This window comes from Macaca fascicularis, chromosome 9 (genome assembly GCF_037993035.2).
Source record: "Macaca fascicularis isolate 582-1 chromosome 9, T2T-MFA8v1.1".
Lineage (NCBI taxonomy): Eukaryota > Metazoa > Chordata > Mammalia > Primates > Cercopithecidae > Macaca > Macaca fascicularis.
The window spans coordinates 102378678-102392984 of NC_088383.1; the positions used below are offsets into that span (position 1 = coordinate 102378678).

The window sequence follows — 14307 nt, forward strand, 5'->3', positions numbered from 1 at the left end:
GCATGGTGGCACCCACCTGTAGTCCCAGCTACTTGGGAGGCTGAGGCAGGAGGATCACTTGAACTCAGGAGATGGAGGTTGCAGTGAGCTCAGATCACACCACTGTACTCCAGCCTGGCGACACAGCGAGACTCTGTCTCCACAAAAAAAAAAAAAAAAAAAAAAAAAATTAGTATCTCTCTAGAGAGGTAAAGCTTAGAGAACTCAATGAAACTCATACGGTTTCTATTTTTGAAACAAACTTAAATGTGGGTGTAACAATAATTTTTAGAGTCACTGTAACATGTGTGTGTTTTCCGCTTAAGAGAATTTGTCATATTAGGTTTGTAGTTTTATTGAAGTGTTTAAAACACCTTGGCTAAGTTTGAAACCAACATTTAAGTATCGAAGGCAATTGGTTCATGAATTAATAGTTTGAATTATTAGTTGCATAATAGTGTTTAAATATTTGAGGAAATGTGTTTAATAGATGTAAAAGCTTAGTAAAGTGAACATTAAATAAAACTAAATAGTGGTAAGTGTTCTTTCTATGCCAGTAGCCCCTGAGACGTTAAGGATCCTAGCAACAAACAAGATATCTATCATCTAGTAGATTTAGTAGACTGTATGTTGGAGCAAAATCGCATGACGTCTGGCTATTACTATTGAAAACAAAATCCTAGATAATATACTTAGCAGAAAAACCCAGCTAGTAACTATGTAGGTTACCTTTTGTAATTACAGTCTCTCGACAAGGGTTATTATTCAATTCATGACTTGATTAGGTTTGGATCATTGGCAAATGTTTTGCTATGTTCACCTCTTCAGTAATAAGCTTGAGGTTTATTCCTTTAAAACACTTCTGAGGTCAAGCTTTCTAAAGTGAGGGGGATTGAGAGGTGAGGGTTTTAGAGAAAGAGCAGGCCAAGCAACCTTGGTGATCAAAAGACTTAAGAAAAGGAAAGATTAATATTCACCTTTACGTTGTGGTGATGCTAAACGGTTCCATATTCCCCAGATGTTCATTGAAGTTGCTATATAAACAAAAAAAAAAAAATCCAAGCACTTCTGAGGTCTAAATAGTTTTACTTCCTATAGCTATCATACAAGAATGATTCAAGGTGCCAATTGTTGCCGATGTCATGTCATTCATGGATATGTCAGTGATTCTTCCGTGCTGCGGACAGCAGCCGACATTCAGTTATTTTTTCCTGGAATAGACACCTCAGCTTGCTACTTGCTGGGCTGATCTAAGATGCTCTGAAGATTCGCTGGGGACTTATGAGCTACTAATGCTCGGGGATTTAGTGTCCTGAAGAACTCTTTAATCCTCTGCTTCCTGAATCCCACCCTAAGCCAGGGCCTTCTGTCACATCCCAAGAGTTACAGGCAGTTTGAAAGCTCTGCTTTCTGCTTGACCTTTGGAAGTCCTATGAGGGACCATTTACGGTTTCCTCAGTAATTTCCACAAGGATGTATTTCCTTCTCATCACTCTGCCTCAGGTAGTGCTCTGAAGGTCGTCCTTTCTGAACAACAGCAGCAAAGTAAGCCGCACCATGGGTGAGATCAACCAAGATGCCGTGGAGAAATACCTGGAGGAGAATCCTCAGTTTGCCAAGGAGTACTTTGACAGGAAGTTGCGGGTGGAGGTGCTGGGAGAAATTTTCAAGAACAGCCAGGTGCCAGTCCAGTCCAGCATGTCCTTTTCTGAGCTGACCCAGGTGGAGGAGTCGGCCCTGTGCTTGGAGCTGCTGTGGACCGTGCAGGAGGAGGGGGGCACCCCAGAGCAGGGGGTTCACAGGGCCTTGCAGAGGCTGGCCCACCTGCTCCAGGCTGACCGCTGCAGCATGTTCCTGTGCCGGTCCCGGAACGGCATACCTGAGGTAGCCTCTAGGTTGCTGGATGTCACCCCCACCTCCAACTTTGACGACAACCTGGTGGGTCCTGACAAAGAAGTTGTGTTTCCACTGGACATTGGGATAGTGGGTTGGGCTGCTCACACGAAGAAAACTCATAATGTCCCAGATGTGAAAAAGGTAGGTGGCCTTATGACAGTGGGGCAGAGGTCTTGGCAGGGTCAGGGAGGATCCAATGGGAAAGAGAGATAGTGCTATCCTTGTGGCATTAGTTTGGCAATAATCGGGGGAATGTGGGTGGCAGGGAAGAGGATCAGTCAGGCCTAGTGTTGCCAAATTTAGCAAATGAAATTTCAAGTTGCCCAGTTGAACTTGAATTTCAGATAAACAATGAATTATTATTTTCTGAAGTGTAAGTATGTCCCATGTAAAGTTGGGCATTTTATCAGGCGATCCTACCTGGACCTGGTGCATTCCACACCCCCTCCCTTACACCTCCTCCAGTGCTCTGGAGGACTTTCCTTTTCACAACACCAGCAAAGCAAAACACCCCACCAGGGAGATGGGCCAACCTGCCCAGATGCCAAAACTTGTCAGCTGCTCCCCATGCTTCTCATTCACAGTCCTTTGAAAACATTCAGGTTTTTTGGATGGATTTGCTAGTAAATCAATGCTTTCATCTATCAACCAAATGTGCAAAAAAAAAAAAAAAAAAAAAAAAAGATGCCATTTGAAAGTTCAGATGTTCAAATTTGGAATTCATTACATATGTGAATTTAGGTGATGGTTAAGTGCAATTGACTACTCCCACTGCTCCATAACCCAGATCTTTCAAGAATGAATTCCAATCATGTAAGTGGGACATCTGGACCCTCTTGAAGACCAACAGCATACTGCACAAATACAAGGCATTGAGATGACCCTTATAGAAGTAGAAAAACTTTATTCTTACCATTAGAGTACATGTTCATTTTTTAAAAATTATAAGATACAAATAAACCAAAGGAGGAAATGCTAATCACCTATCATCCCTCCCCTCAGCAATAATCAAGGGTACCAGCTTGGAGATTCTCCTGGCAGCTCCTTCTCTACACATGTGTTCCATTATTACGGTTTACCATTAACAAAAAAGGGAGAAGTGGATTATGATGGAACAGAGTTGAATGGGAACAGCCTGTGAAATGCTTTCTGTGCAGGGGTGAATAGCGCAGCTGGAGAGGCAGGAGGATAATCTCCTAAATGCCTCCTGAAGCTGATTACAGGGGGAGGGTCACACGGACCCAAGAGGTATGAAAGTCGTCAAACATGAGCAACTCTCTGCAAACAACCACAGAACACTGCTCAGGTGCAAGGGTTACCGTGGGGCCTGGTAGGGCCTTCAGTCCTGAATAATTCCTCCTTTCAATGAGTTTAAGCTGGGTTAAGTTTGCTTTTGAGGCTGACTGTGGCTCAGGTGTCTAAACAGATGCGCGTCCTTAGGGAAAAGTTCTCTAGACAACCAACTGGAAGGCAATGTCCGCACATCCTGAGGTTTTTCTCATGGGAAGATGCTCCTTGAGGGTCCTGAACTGAGCCCATCCCCACTAGCACACCAAACTTTAAAAAGTGACATTCAGGAATTTTTTTGAAAGGCTTTTAAAGAAGAGATGGGTAAAATGATTTCTGCTGTTATACTTTGATGAGCCCAGTTCTCCGTGGTGAGAAGGAAATAAGAGCATGGAGCTGCTTGGAGGTGGTTTTGGTCTGCGGCTGTCCATGGTGAGCATCAAGGCATGGACAGAGCACTTCATCTGGGAGTGGGGAGTCTCTCCTCTCTTTTCTGGAGGGCTCCTGGCTGTTCTGGGTGGGACACAGAGAAATGTGTGTTGAAGACAGATATGGTTCTGTGCTTACGGGAAAGACAGAGGCCTCATTGGTTCTTCATTCCAACTGCTTCTTCATTTTTTTTTTCCCTCTAGAGTGGGGATTTCCAACTCTGGCTGTACATTAAAACCACATTAAGCTGTGTGCAGTGGCTCATGCCTGTAATCCCAGCACTGTGGGAGGCCAAGGCAGGTGAATGGCTTAAGCCCAGGAGTTCGAAACCAGCCTGGCCAACATAGGAAACCCCCGTCTCTACCAAAAATACAAAAATAAACCAGGAATGGTGGTGTGTGCCTGGAGTCCCAGCTACTTGGAAGGTTGAGATGGGAGGATGGCTTGAGCCTGCGAGGCTGAGGCTGCAGTGAGCTGTGTTCACACACTGAACTCCAGTCTGGGTGACAGAATGAAATCCTGTCTCAGAAAACAGACACAATCCACAAAACCATATCGGTGGCTTTACTGTTACAGTGGACTCTCAAAAATTAGAATTCAGGCATTAGTGTTTTTATTTTATTATTTTATTATTTATTTATTTATTTATTTTTGAGACAGAGTCTTGCTCCATCACCCAGGCTGGAGTGCAGTGGTGCAATCTTGGCTCACTGCAACCTCTGCCTCCTGGGTTCAAGCAAGTCTCCTGCCCCAGCCTCCTGAGTAGCTGGGACTACAGGTGTGCACCACCATGCCTGGCCAATTTTTGTATTTTTAGCAGAAACGGGGTTTCACCATGTTGGCCAGGCTGGTACTGAACTCCTGATCTCAGGTGATCCACCCGCCTCGGCCTCTCAAAGTGCTGGAATTACAGGCCACTGTGAGCCACTGTGCCCGGTCCAGGCATTGGTATTTTTAAAAAGCTCCCCCAAGTACTTCTAATATGCAGCCAATGTTGAAAACCACTGGTCTATTGGGTGAGCAGATACAGGAGGAGGAAGTGAATTTCAAATCAACTGTGGAATATTAGAGATGGAAGGGGCTTATCAAGTCTTTAGCCCAACTCTGTCCAATGGAGGACAGGAAGTTGAGGCCACAGGAGTTGTATCTCCCCGGCATCCACGGTATGTGTCTGTGGATGAGAAGGGTTGGAACAGAGGTAGCTGAGTATGTGTCCAGTGCTCTGTTTGCCTACCTTACACCCTTGCAGTTTCACATGCTTTAACCACTGCAGTTAAGATTTGCAACGGGAAAGGAAGTAGAAACTAATGTTTCCAATAAAGTATCTGATTAATTCTTCCTCTTTTCATTGCACTTGGCAATTTAAACACCGTTCTCTGACAAGGATCATATTTTTTATTTCCAGCCTATGTAGTAGGAATCGTTCAAAGTTAGGTAGACAGGATATGGCAGATCTGGGGCAATAACTCAGGTCTTGGAGGCCTCCCTCTTTCTACCACACCCCTGACCACACACAACTTTCCTCTGATTAGCAGTGTGGGTGCAGGTGAGGGAAAGACTGCTCACACCTAGACAAAGGTACAGAGCTACATACGCCCAGCCTTGGAGGGTCCATGAAGGTAACAGGGAAGCCACTGGTATAGGGAGAGGGCTTTGGCATCAGACAGAGCTGGGTGCGGATCCATGTCTGTGACTTAGTAACTGTGTGATGGAGTTTCTACCCCTAAGAAATGGAGATAAGCAAATGTACAGATTAAAAGTGTATAAAGGACCTTTATACACAGATGCTCAATAAATGATAGCTGTGATAATATTGTCATTATGCCAGTAGGGGTTTAGGAGCTGGATATGGTTGGCCAAAAAAGGGTCAATGACTATTGCCTGTTTTAAAACAAGTTGAAGGCAGGAAAACTTTTTCTTTTTTGAGAAGGGGTCTCGCTCTGTCACCAGGCTGGAGTGCAATGGCACGATCTCGGCTCACTGCAACCTCTGCCTCCCAAGTTCGAGTCATTCTCCTGCCTCAGCCTCCTCAGTAGCTGGGATTACAGGCACGCACCACCATGCCCAGCTAATTTTTGTATTTTTAGTAGAGACAGGGTTTCACCTTGTTGGCCAGGCTGGTCTCAAACTCCTGACCTCGTGGTCTGCCCACGTAGGCCTCCCAAAGTGCTGAGAGGAAGACTTTTAACAACAGGAAACTGAGAGCTATCCTCTTTAAGTTGTTTCTTTCTCTATTGGGAAAGCTGTCCATAAACTATGGGTGATCCTGATTCTGACTGTGGTTTAAAAGTCCTCCTTCCTCTTTCTTCCTCTACTTCTGCCATGGATCTCAGGGGTTAAGGGTATTTAATCAGGATTTAGCAATACTGACATCTGATAAGGGATCAGGCCTCCTGTTGCTCTAAACAATGTTCTCCAGCTGCCTTCAAGGGCTTCTCTGAAGAACCATCAAGGGACACACACAGGATTTATGCAAAGAAACTTCACTAAAGATTTTTTGAGCTAGTGAAAATAAAACACAAAAACCCGTTCCCCACGTCCATCCTGTAACTTGATGGCTGGTGTATCTAGGGCTTTCAGATGCAATAATAAGCAAGTATTAAATTTTGAAACTTGCAAGCCATTTTCTCAAAACAGTCCATTGAACTTAAGAACATTTCCTTGTGTTTAGAATCTGGAATAAAATGGCGTTAAGTTTGAAGTCGCAGAGTGAAATGTGTTTGCAAAGAAGTGCTGCCAGCCAAGCGCGGTGGCTCACACCTGTAATCTCAGCACTTTGGGAGGCTGAGGCTGGCGGATCACCTGAGGTCAGGAGTTTGAGACCAGCCTGGCCAACATGGCAAAAACCTGTCTCTACTAAAAATACAAAAATTAGCCAGGTGTGGTGGTGAGCGCCTGTAATCCCAGCTACTCAGGAGGCTGAGGCAGGAGAATCACTTGAACCCGGAAGGCGGAGGCTGCAGTGAGCCAAGATCACGCCATTGCACTGTAGCTTGGGCAACAAGAGCGAAACTCCGTCTCAAAAAAAAAAAAAAAAAGAAACCAGTCCTGGCTAACTTCATCCCATGGTGCATGTTTCTGGTATTTTGATGATTCCTTTAGTGCCCAGGCTGTGTAAATGAAGGTGGTATGATCTGCATGGATAACAGGGTGGAAGGGAAACAATGGCAGCTGGCCTAGACAAGCAGCGGATTAAGAGAAAGAATGTAACAAAGCCTGCAGACACTTTGGTCTGAGGGTGAAGATCCTATGGGGAAACAGAGAAGTGACAGATAAAGTGGAGAGAAAAGAAATGTGGCTCTTGGTGGCGTGAGGGAGTGTGCTGGCCCTCTGGAGGAAGGCTGCTCCGCGGTGTGGGAGGCCTACATCCAGCTACGGGCATCTGATTTCTGCAGTGATTTGAATTGGCTAGAAAAATTAAAGCTAGAAGCAAAATGGTAATTGCAAAAGAACTACTTCTCATTCAGGAAAGCCTAGAAAAGTACTAAGTTTCTCTTCCCAGTACTTACTGAATATCTAACTATGTGCCAGACACTTTTTTTTTTTTTCTAAGTGCTCAGCCTATACTTTGTTATTCTATCTTCACATCAGGAATTCTAGGCAGTAGATGGAAGTGTTACCCCTATTTTCAGATTAGAAAACGAGGACACGGAAGGTAAGTAACACACCCAGGACCATACAGCTAGTACATTGGGGCCCAGTTTCAGCCAAGCAAGTCTGACTCCAGTACCTTCCTTGCCTTGATGCAATGCTGACGCCTAAAGAGTTGGTTTGTGTGTTTCCACTTTGGGAAAGGTATAGAAGAGATCTGGGCTGAGGGGCTGCCTTTATCCCCTTTCCATCACACATTTCCTCTGAGAGCAGCACCATTTCTGGTGATTCCCCATTGGGTTGAGCCTAAGAATTACCTGGGCCACGTAAAAGTGCAGGTTCCACTGTAGGAGATTAGGATTCAGTGCATCTGCTGCATTAATCTGCAGGTGATTCTGAGGCATGTCTCAGGACTGCTAATCTCATTTGAGCTCTGTGAGTTCTATTGGCCAGCCAGCCCTTGTTCCCTGGTGGAAACTCTGGCCTGGAAATGCACACAGAAAATTCTCATCTTTTTTTTCTCCGGGAAACCAGACAGACTCCAGTCTCCAAGGTTTGTGCTGCTTTTAGAGGCACTGCCAACACAAGGAAATGAAAATAATACAACTGCGGAAGGAACACCACACTAATTTTGGCCAACGAGTCTCAGAGTTAAGGCTGAGAGTTCAGTTCTCATTGCAGTCCTAGGTGCAAAGGGAAAAATGTCATGACCCAAGGAAGGCTGGGTCTAAACTCACCTTGAGTGGCTATTCTCTGAAATGACAGCTAATAAGATAATTGCCTTCCGCGACCTTTTTCTCAAGCCCTTCCATTTGTGCACTTCTCTAGACTCATCGCTCAGCCTCTGCAGTGGCCAGTGGATTAGAATCGTCTCTCGAATCTAAGAGGCCTGAATCTGGGAAGATCCACTTTCCTCTCTCCCAAAGAAAGAAAAAAAATAGGAATGAAAGACATAAGCTTGGTAGAACATTAAAAACCTGATAAGCATCTGATGCTGGCAAAAGGGTAGTCCTCAGTCCTTTCACACAGGGTCAGTGGAAGTTAGAATGTGAACATTTCTTTTTATTTTCCTTTTTTTTTTGAGACAGAGTTTTGCTCTTGTTGCTCAGGCTGGAGCATGATGGCACAATCTTGGCTTACTGCAACCTCCACCTCCCGGGTTCAAGCGACTCTCCTGCCTCAGCCTCCTGAGTAGCGGGGATTACAGGGGTGCGCCACCATGCTTTGCTAGTTTTTGTATTTTAGTAGAGATAGGGTTTCATCATGTTGGCCAGGCTGGTCTCGAACTCCTGACCTCAGGTGATCCGCCTGCCTCGGCCTCCTAAAGTACTGGGATTACAGGCGTGAACCACCGTGCCCAGCCACGGAATGTGAACCTTTCATCAAAGTAATCTATGTAAATAAAAACTGTATGTTCCTGTTGATCCAGCAAAAGGGATTTCCTTTTTTGGGAACCTATCACATAAAAATAAAAGTAAGAAGGATTAGTGCAGTACTGTTGGTAGTGGGGAGAACTATAAACAGGCAGAATCAATAGAGGACAGTTGAGTGGATCGTACAGCACCCAGGGTGGAGTAGTGTGCACGAATCCAAGAGGTGAGTTCACATCCATATGCATTGGTCTTCAGGGAAGTCTGTAAGACATTGTTAAGTGATGAAACTATTATAAGCAATTAGAAAAGGAAATTTTAGAAAAAATAGAAAATTCTTTGTTCAAGCACAGAGAAAGGCATAGAAGGAGACACACCAACAGTTAGCACAGATTTCTTTTAGTAGGCTAGATTGGGGGGAATGATAATTTTTGCTTTATGTTATGACATATGGGTTGATGATTTCAAGTGCATGTTTTCCCTTTGTAATGAGAGAGAAGTGCTCTATGAACTGTGTCTGTATTCCTAGCTGTGCTCTCCTTCCCTGCATGCACTTGCTGTCTCTTGTAACCCTGTGCCTTCCCCTCTGTTCCTCTTAGCACCTCACTTTCCACTTGGCTGTCTCATCACCTCTTTTCTTTTGGCCCAACCTCAGCCTAACCTAAATAGGTCATAGCTCAGGTGGGAAGCGCTTATTCTGAAATCGCCAATTCCATTCTATGCAGTCATAGGATGGCAGGTGGAGTGGGATTATTTGCTGGGGACCACTGTACTGGAGCCCTGGTTATCTGTTGGTAGCATTTAAATGAGAGAATGATCTGTCATCATCCCTAGATCTACCACTCTATGATTCTGTGCCACTTTGGCAAATGTGTGACTATCTCTTTCAGAACAGCCATTTTTCTGACTTCATGGACAAGCAAACTGGATATGTCACTAAGAACCTGCTGGCAACCCCGATCGTGATGGGCAAGGAAGTTCTTGCTGTGATCATGGCAGTTAACAAAGTAAATGCATCTGAATTTTCCAAACAGGATGAAGAGGTAATGCTAACCATGGGCATCTGGTTGGAGGCTCAGGAAATTTATTTGTTGTATAACCAAAGAAAAGATATAACAACTATAACTTATTCTTCTCTGCCATCTGTAGGTCTTTTCCAAATACCTCAACTTTGTGTCTGTCATCCTAAAGCTTCATCATACCAGCTACATGTACAATATTGAATCCCGAAGAAGCCAGGTAAAAGGAAGGCAGTATTAATCATTCCACGCTGACCTATTCTGACAAAGCCGCCCAGAGACAACAAATTCAGACCCCTCCTATTCCTCCTGGGGGTTTAAGCCACGTGGAGCAGACCCCCAAACTTCAGTCCCAAGTGTCCTCTCATGATCTTCCTGCCACTCTCCCCACCCACACTCCCCTGCACCCCAAGCTCTCCAATTGTGTGCACAACTGGCTTGGCTTTCTTCAGTCTAGATCCCAAGTGGACTTGGCATTTCTGTCTATGAAATGGTGATGACAATTATGGTACCTACTTCAGATGGTTGTTGTGGCTATTAGCGATTACCTCTCACATAAAGCTTGTAGCAATTCCTGGGTCATCGGAAACCTATTAATTTGAGGAGCACATTATTCCTGCTTCCATGAGACAGAGGGATAAAGAGCAACATTGGTAGCCAAGATACCTGAGTCTGGCCCACTCTCTGGACCTCAGTTTCCTCACCAGTACAATGCACAGGTAGAGGTTGAGAGGGAGGACCCTTCCCATTCCAACTCTCCAGGTAAGGTTACCTCCAACTAGCTCAGGGTGCATGGAAGGAAGTAGGTGGCTCTCTCCACATGAGGGCCAGCAGGAGCCAGTGAGCCACCAATACTGGATTCTCCGCCCAGGGACCATCTTTGCATCCAATTTCAGGGCACTTCCCCTTTGGAGCCAAAACATTTAGACACAGGGACCAATCATAGCTTCTCTCTCTCCATAGACCCGCAGTCTTGCAAAGGTCTACTCATCATCTCACCTAGAGGATCTGAGTAGCTTGTTGGACGTACACATGTTCAAAATCAGAATTGCACTTTCCAACGATATGCATTCATTTTATTTGAAGCACCTCATGTTTTCTTGTGGCGAATGCTCTCTCTCTCCATAACATACTTTATTCTAACTGTTTTCTTTTTGATACCTACTTTCAGATCCTTATGTGGTCAGCCAATAAAGTATTTGAAGAACTCACAGATGTTGAGCGACAGTTTCACAAAGCGCTCTACACAGTTAGAACATATCTGAACTGTGAACGATACTCCATTGGACTGCTGGACATGACCAAGGAGAAGGTTCTTATTATTCTACACATTTTGTCTCATGTAACATTGCCTATAAAACATACACCACAGGAAATGTGATCCTCAAAAAACAGATACACTATGTAAATAATTAGTCATGATTGATCACAAAAACAGAAGTAAAAAGATGTACATCTTGGAGCAAAAAAGATGTAGGCTTGAATCTTGGTTTTTCCACTTCCTAGCAGTATGGGTTTTCAGCAAGTCTGTTTTTTTTTTACACGAATTAATAGACTATTTTTAGAGTGGTATTGACAGAAAAATTGATTAGAAAGTACAGAGTTTCCTCTTCCCTCCCAATCTCTTCTCTCAGTTTCTCTGTTATTAACATCTTGCATTAGTGTGGTGTGATGAATCAGTATTGATATATTATTATTAACTAAAGCCCATAGTTTACATGAAGGTTTATCCTTTGTGCAGTTCTCTGAATTCTGACAAATGTTAATGTTATATATCTGCTATTACAGTATCAGACAGACTAGTTTCAGTGCCTCAAAGCCCTCTATGCTTCACATATTCAACCTTCCCTCATCCCCCCAAACTCCTGGTAGCCACCAATTTTTTTTTTTTTTTTTTTTTTTTACTGTTTCTATAGTTTTGGCTTTTTCCAGAATGCCATATAGTTGGAATCATACAGTATGTAGCATTTTCAGACTGGCTTTTCACTTTGAAATATGCATTTAAGTTTCCTCCATGTCTTGTCATGACTCAATAGCTAATTTCTTTTTATCACTGAATATTATTCCACTGTATGGCAGGTTTGTTTATCCATTTACCTGTTGAAGGGTATCTTGGTTGCTTCTAATACTTAGTGATTGTGAATAAAGCTGCTGTAACCATTGTAGGTAGGTTTATATGTGTCTCTGTTTTCAACTCAATTGGGTAAATACCGAACAGGGCAATTGCTGGATTATATTGTAAGACTAATTGATCTTTGTAAGAAACTGGCAGACTGTCTTCCAAAGTGACTTTGCTGTTTTGCATGTCTACCAGAAGCACATTCTCACCAGCAGTTGTTAATGTCAGTATTTTGGGTATTAGCAGTTGCTAATGCCAGTATTTGGGGTATCAGTTGTGGTATCTCATTGTTTTAATTTTTAATTCCCCAATGACATATGATGTTGAGCATCTTCTCATATGTTTACTTGTCATCTGTATATCTTCTTAGAGAGATATCTGCTCAGATATTTTGCCCACGTTTTATTTTGTTGTTTTCTTATCATTCAATTGTAAGAGTTATTTGTATATTGTGGATCCAAGTCCTTTACCAAATATGTGATTTGCAAATACGTTCTCCTAGTCTGTGGCGTATCTTTTCATTCTCTTAACAGTGTCTGCTGCAGAGCAGAAGGTTTTAATTTCAATTAAGTCTAATTTTTCTACATTTTCTCTCTCATGGATTGTGCTTTTGATGTTGTATCTATGAAGTCTCATCAAACTCAAGTTCACCTAGATCTTCTATGTCATCTCCGAGAATTTTTATACTTTTGTGTTCTACATTTAGGTGTATGCTCCGTTTCGAGTTGTTTTTTGTGAAAGGTACAAGCTCTGATTCTAGATTCACCTTTTTTTACATGTAGATGTTCAGTTGTTCCAACACAATTTGTTGAAAAGACTATCCTTTGTTCATTGCCTTTGCTCCTTTGTCCAAGTTAACTATATTTGTGAGGGTCTATTTCTGGATTCTCTATTTTGTTTCATTGATTCATTTGTCCATTCTTTCACTAATACCACACTGTCTTGATTATTGCAGCTTTATGGCAAATCTTAAGTCAGGTAGTGTCAGCTCTTTGATTTTGTTCTTCTTGTCAGCAAATCTTTTAACTTTCCTGATTCTTGGCTTCTTCATCTGTAAAATGAGGACATCTCTCTTATCAATTGTAAGAATTAGAGATTATATATAGATATATTTTATATATAAACACTATATGTATATAGTGTCTAGAATTTACATAGTAGGTGGATAATCAATATTATCTTTACCAACTTTAGGTTTTTGTATTCTAAAAAAATTTAATTATTTTAAAGTAGAAATATTGAAACATTTAATATTATTCACAATATAATGCCCTTATGTCATCTTCTTTAAATCTGTTGCTACCCTTCTAGTTCAAAATAACTAATGATACCATATTATTTGTATATTTTTTCTTTTCTTTTCTTTTCTTTCCTTTTTTTGAGACAGAGTCTCAATCTGTCACCAGGCTGGAGTGCAGTGGCATGATCTTGGCTCATTGCAACCTCAGCCTCCCAGGTTCAAGCGATTCTCATGTCTCAGTTGCTGGGATTATAGGCCTGTACCACCACGTCCACTAATTTTCTGTATTTTTAGTAGAGACAGGATTTCACCATGTTGGCCAGACTGGTCTTGAACTCCTGTCCTCAAGTGATCAACTCACTTCGGCCTCTCAAAGTGCTAGGATTACAGGCATGAGCCACCACACCTGGCCTTATTTATATTTCTTTATATTCGTGTGATTGGAAGTTATTTTTTCAGAGTAGTTGTTCTAAGTGGATAAACATAGGATGAAGCACTAGGAGAGATGGGTTCTGATCTTGGTTCTGGGACTTTCTAGCTGAGTATGTTGGTTAGGATTCTTTTGGCTGTAAGAAATATCAGACACAGCTAAAAGCATCTCTAACAATATGATATTTATTCTCCCACTTAACAAGGTAGGGCACCGCTAGTACTGGTTGACTCAGAGATCAGTGCAGTCGTCAAAGTCCAGGTGCTTTCTCTTTCTTCCTGGCAAGGTCTCTGCTACCTGCAGCATGTTGCTGAGGCCTCCTCTTATGGTGGAAAGATGGCTGTTGCAGCTCAAATAATGGCACATAGACATGACACAACTGGGAGGTATTTTCTCCAAATGTCACTCTCATCAGCTTTCATCTGAGGAATACCTTTGGCCAGAGTCTCTGAGCAGACTTCTCCCCTTTCTTCATTTTCCAGAGCTGGGCCACATACCTGCCGTCAAACTGATCTAGGCACCTCATGTAGACCACTCATGGGCTGTGGTCTGATGAAAAATTACCACCTGATACTCAAATCATATCAGGTTATGCTAGCAAGGAAAAGGGGAAGAATGAATGTTGGGTAAAACAACCAACATTTGGCCACTCTGTGTGACCTTGGCCAAGCCTCTTAATCAAACTAGATTTAGCTTAATTGGCTATGAAAGAATTGCTATACACTGAGTACTCTGAACTATGTGTCAGGGTAGATGTTACATATGTATTATTCGTTTAATCCTCACAACAATTCTTTAGTACAAATTCTATTGTTATCCCTATTTTACAGATATAAAAGGTTAAGTAACACGTTCACAGTCAAAAATTCCTAACCAGTATTGCTGGGAATTATAGATCTTTCAGCACTAAAATTCCAGAATTATGTAGATTAACATAAAATATACAA

General features: G+C 42.6%; 1 protein-coding gene across 3 annotated transcripts in view; it reads left to right on the plus strand.

Moving 5' to 3' along the window:
• The first annotated feature begins 1470 nt into the window (after positions 1-1470).
• The window catches only part of PDE6C (phosphodiesterase 6C), a 50188-nt gene continuing 37351 nt past the window's right edge, over positions 1471-14307 (plus strand). For 2 of the 3 annotated variants that reach the window (XM_074002223.1, XM_074002224.1), the window contains exons 1-3: positions 9447-9595; positions 9702-9791; positions 10743-10883. In XM_074002223.1, the coding sequence (XP_073858324.1) occupies positions 9464-9595; positions 9702-9791; positions 10743-10883 (363 nt within the window). In that variant the 5' untranslated portion in view covers positions 9447-9463. Of the gene's footprint in view, positions 2017-9442; positions 9596-9701; positions 9792-10742; positions 10884-14307 lie in introns of those variants that run through there. The other variant, XM_005565975.5, reaches the window with a different exon arrangement.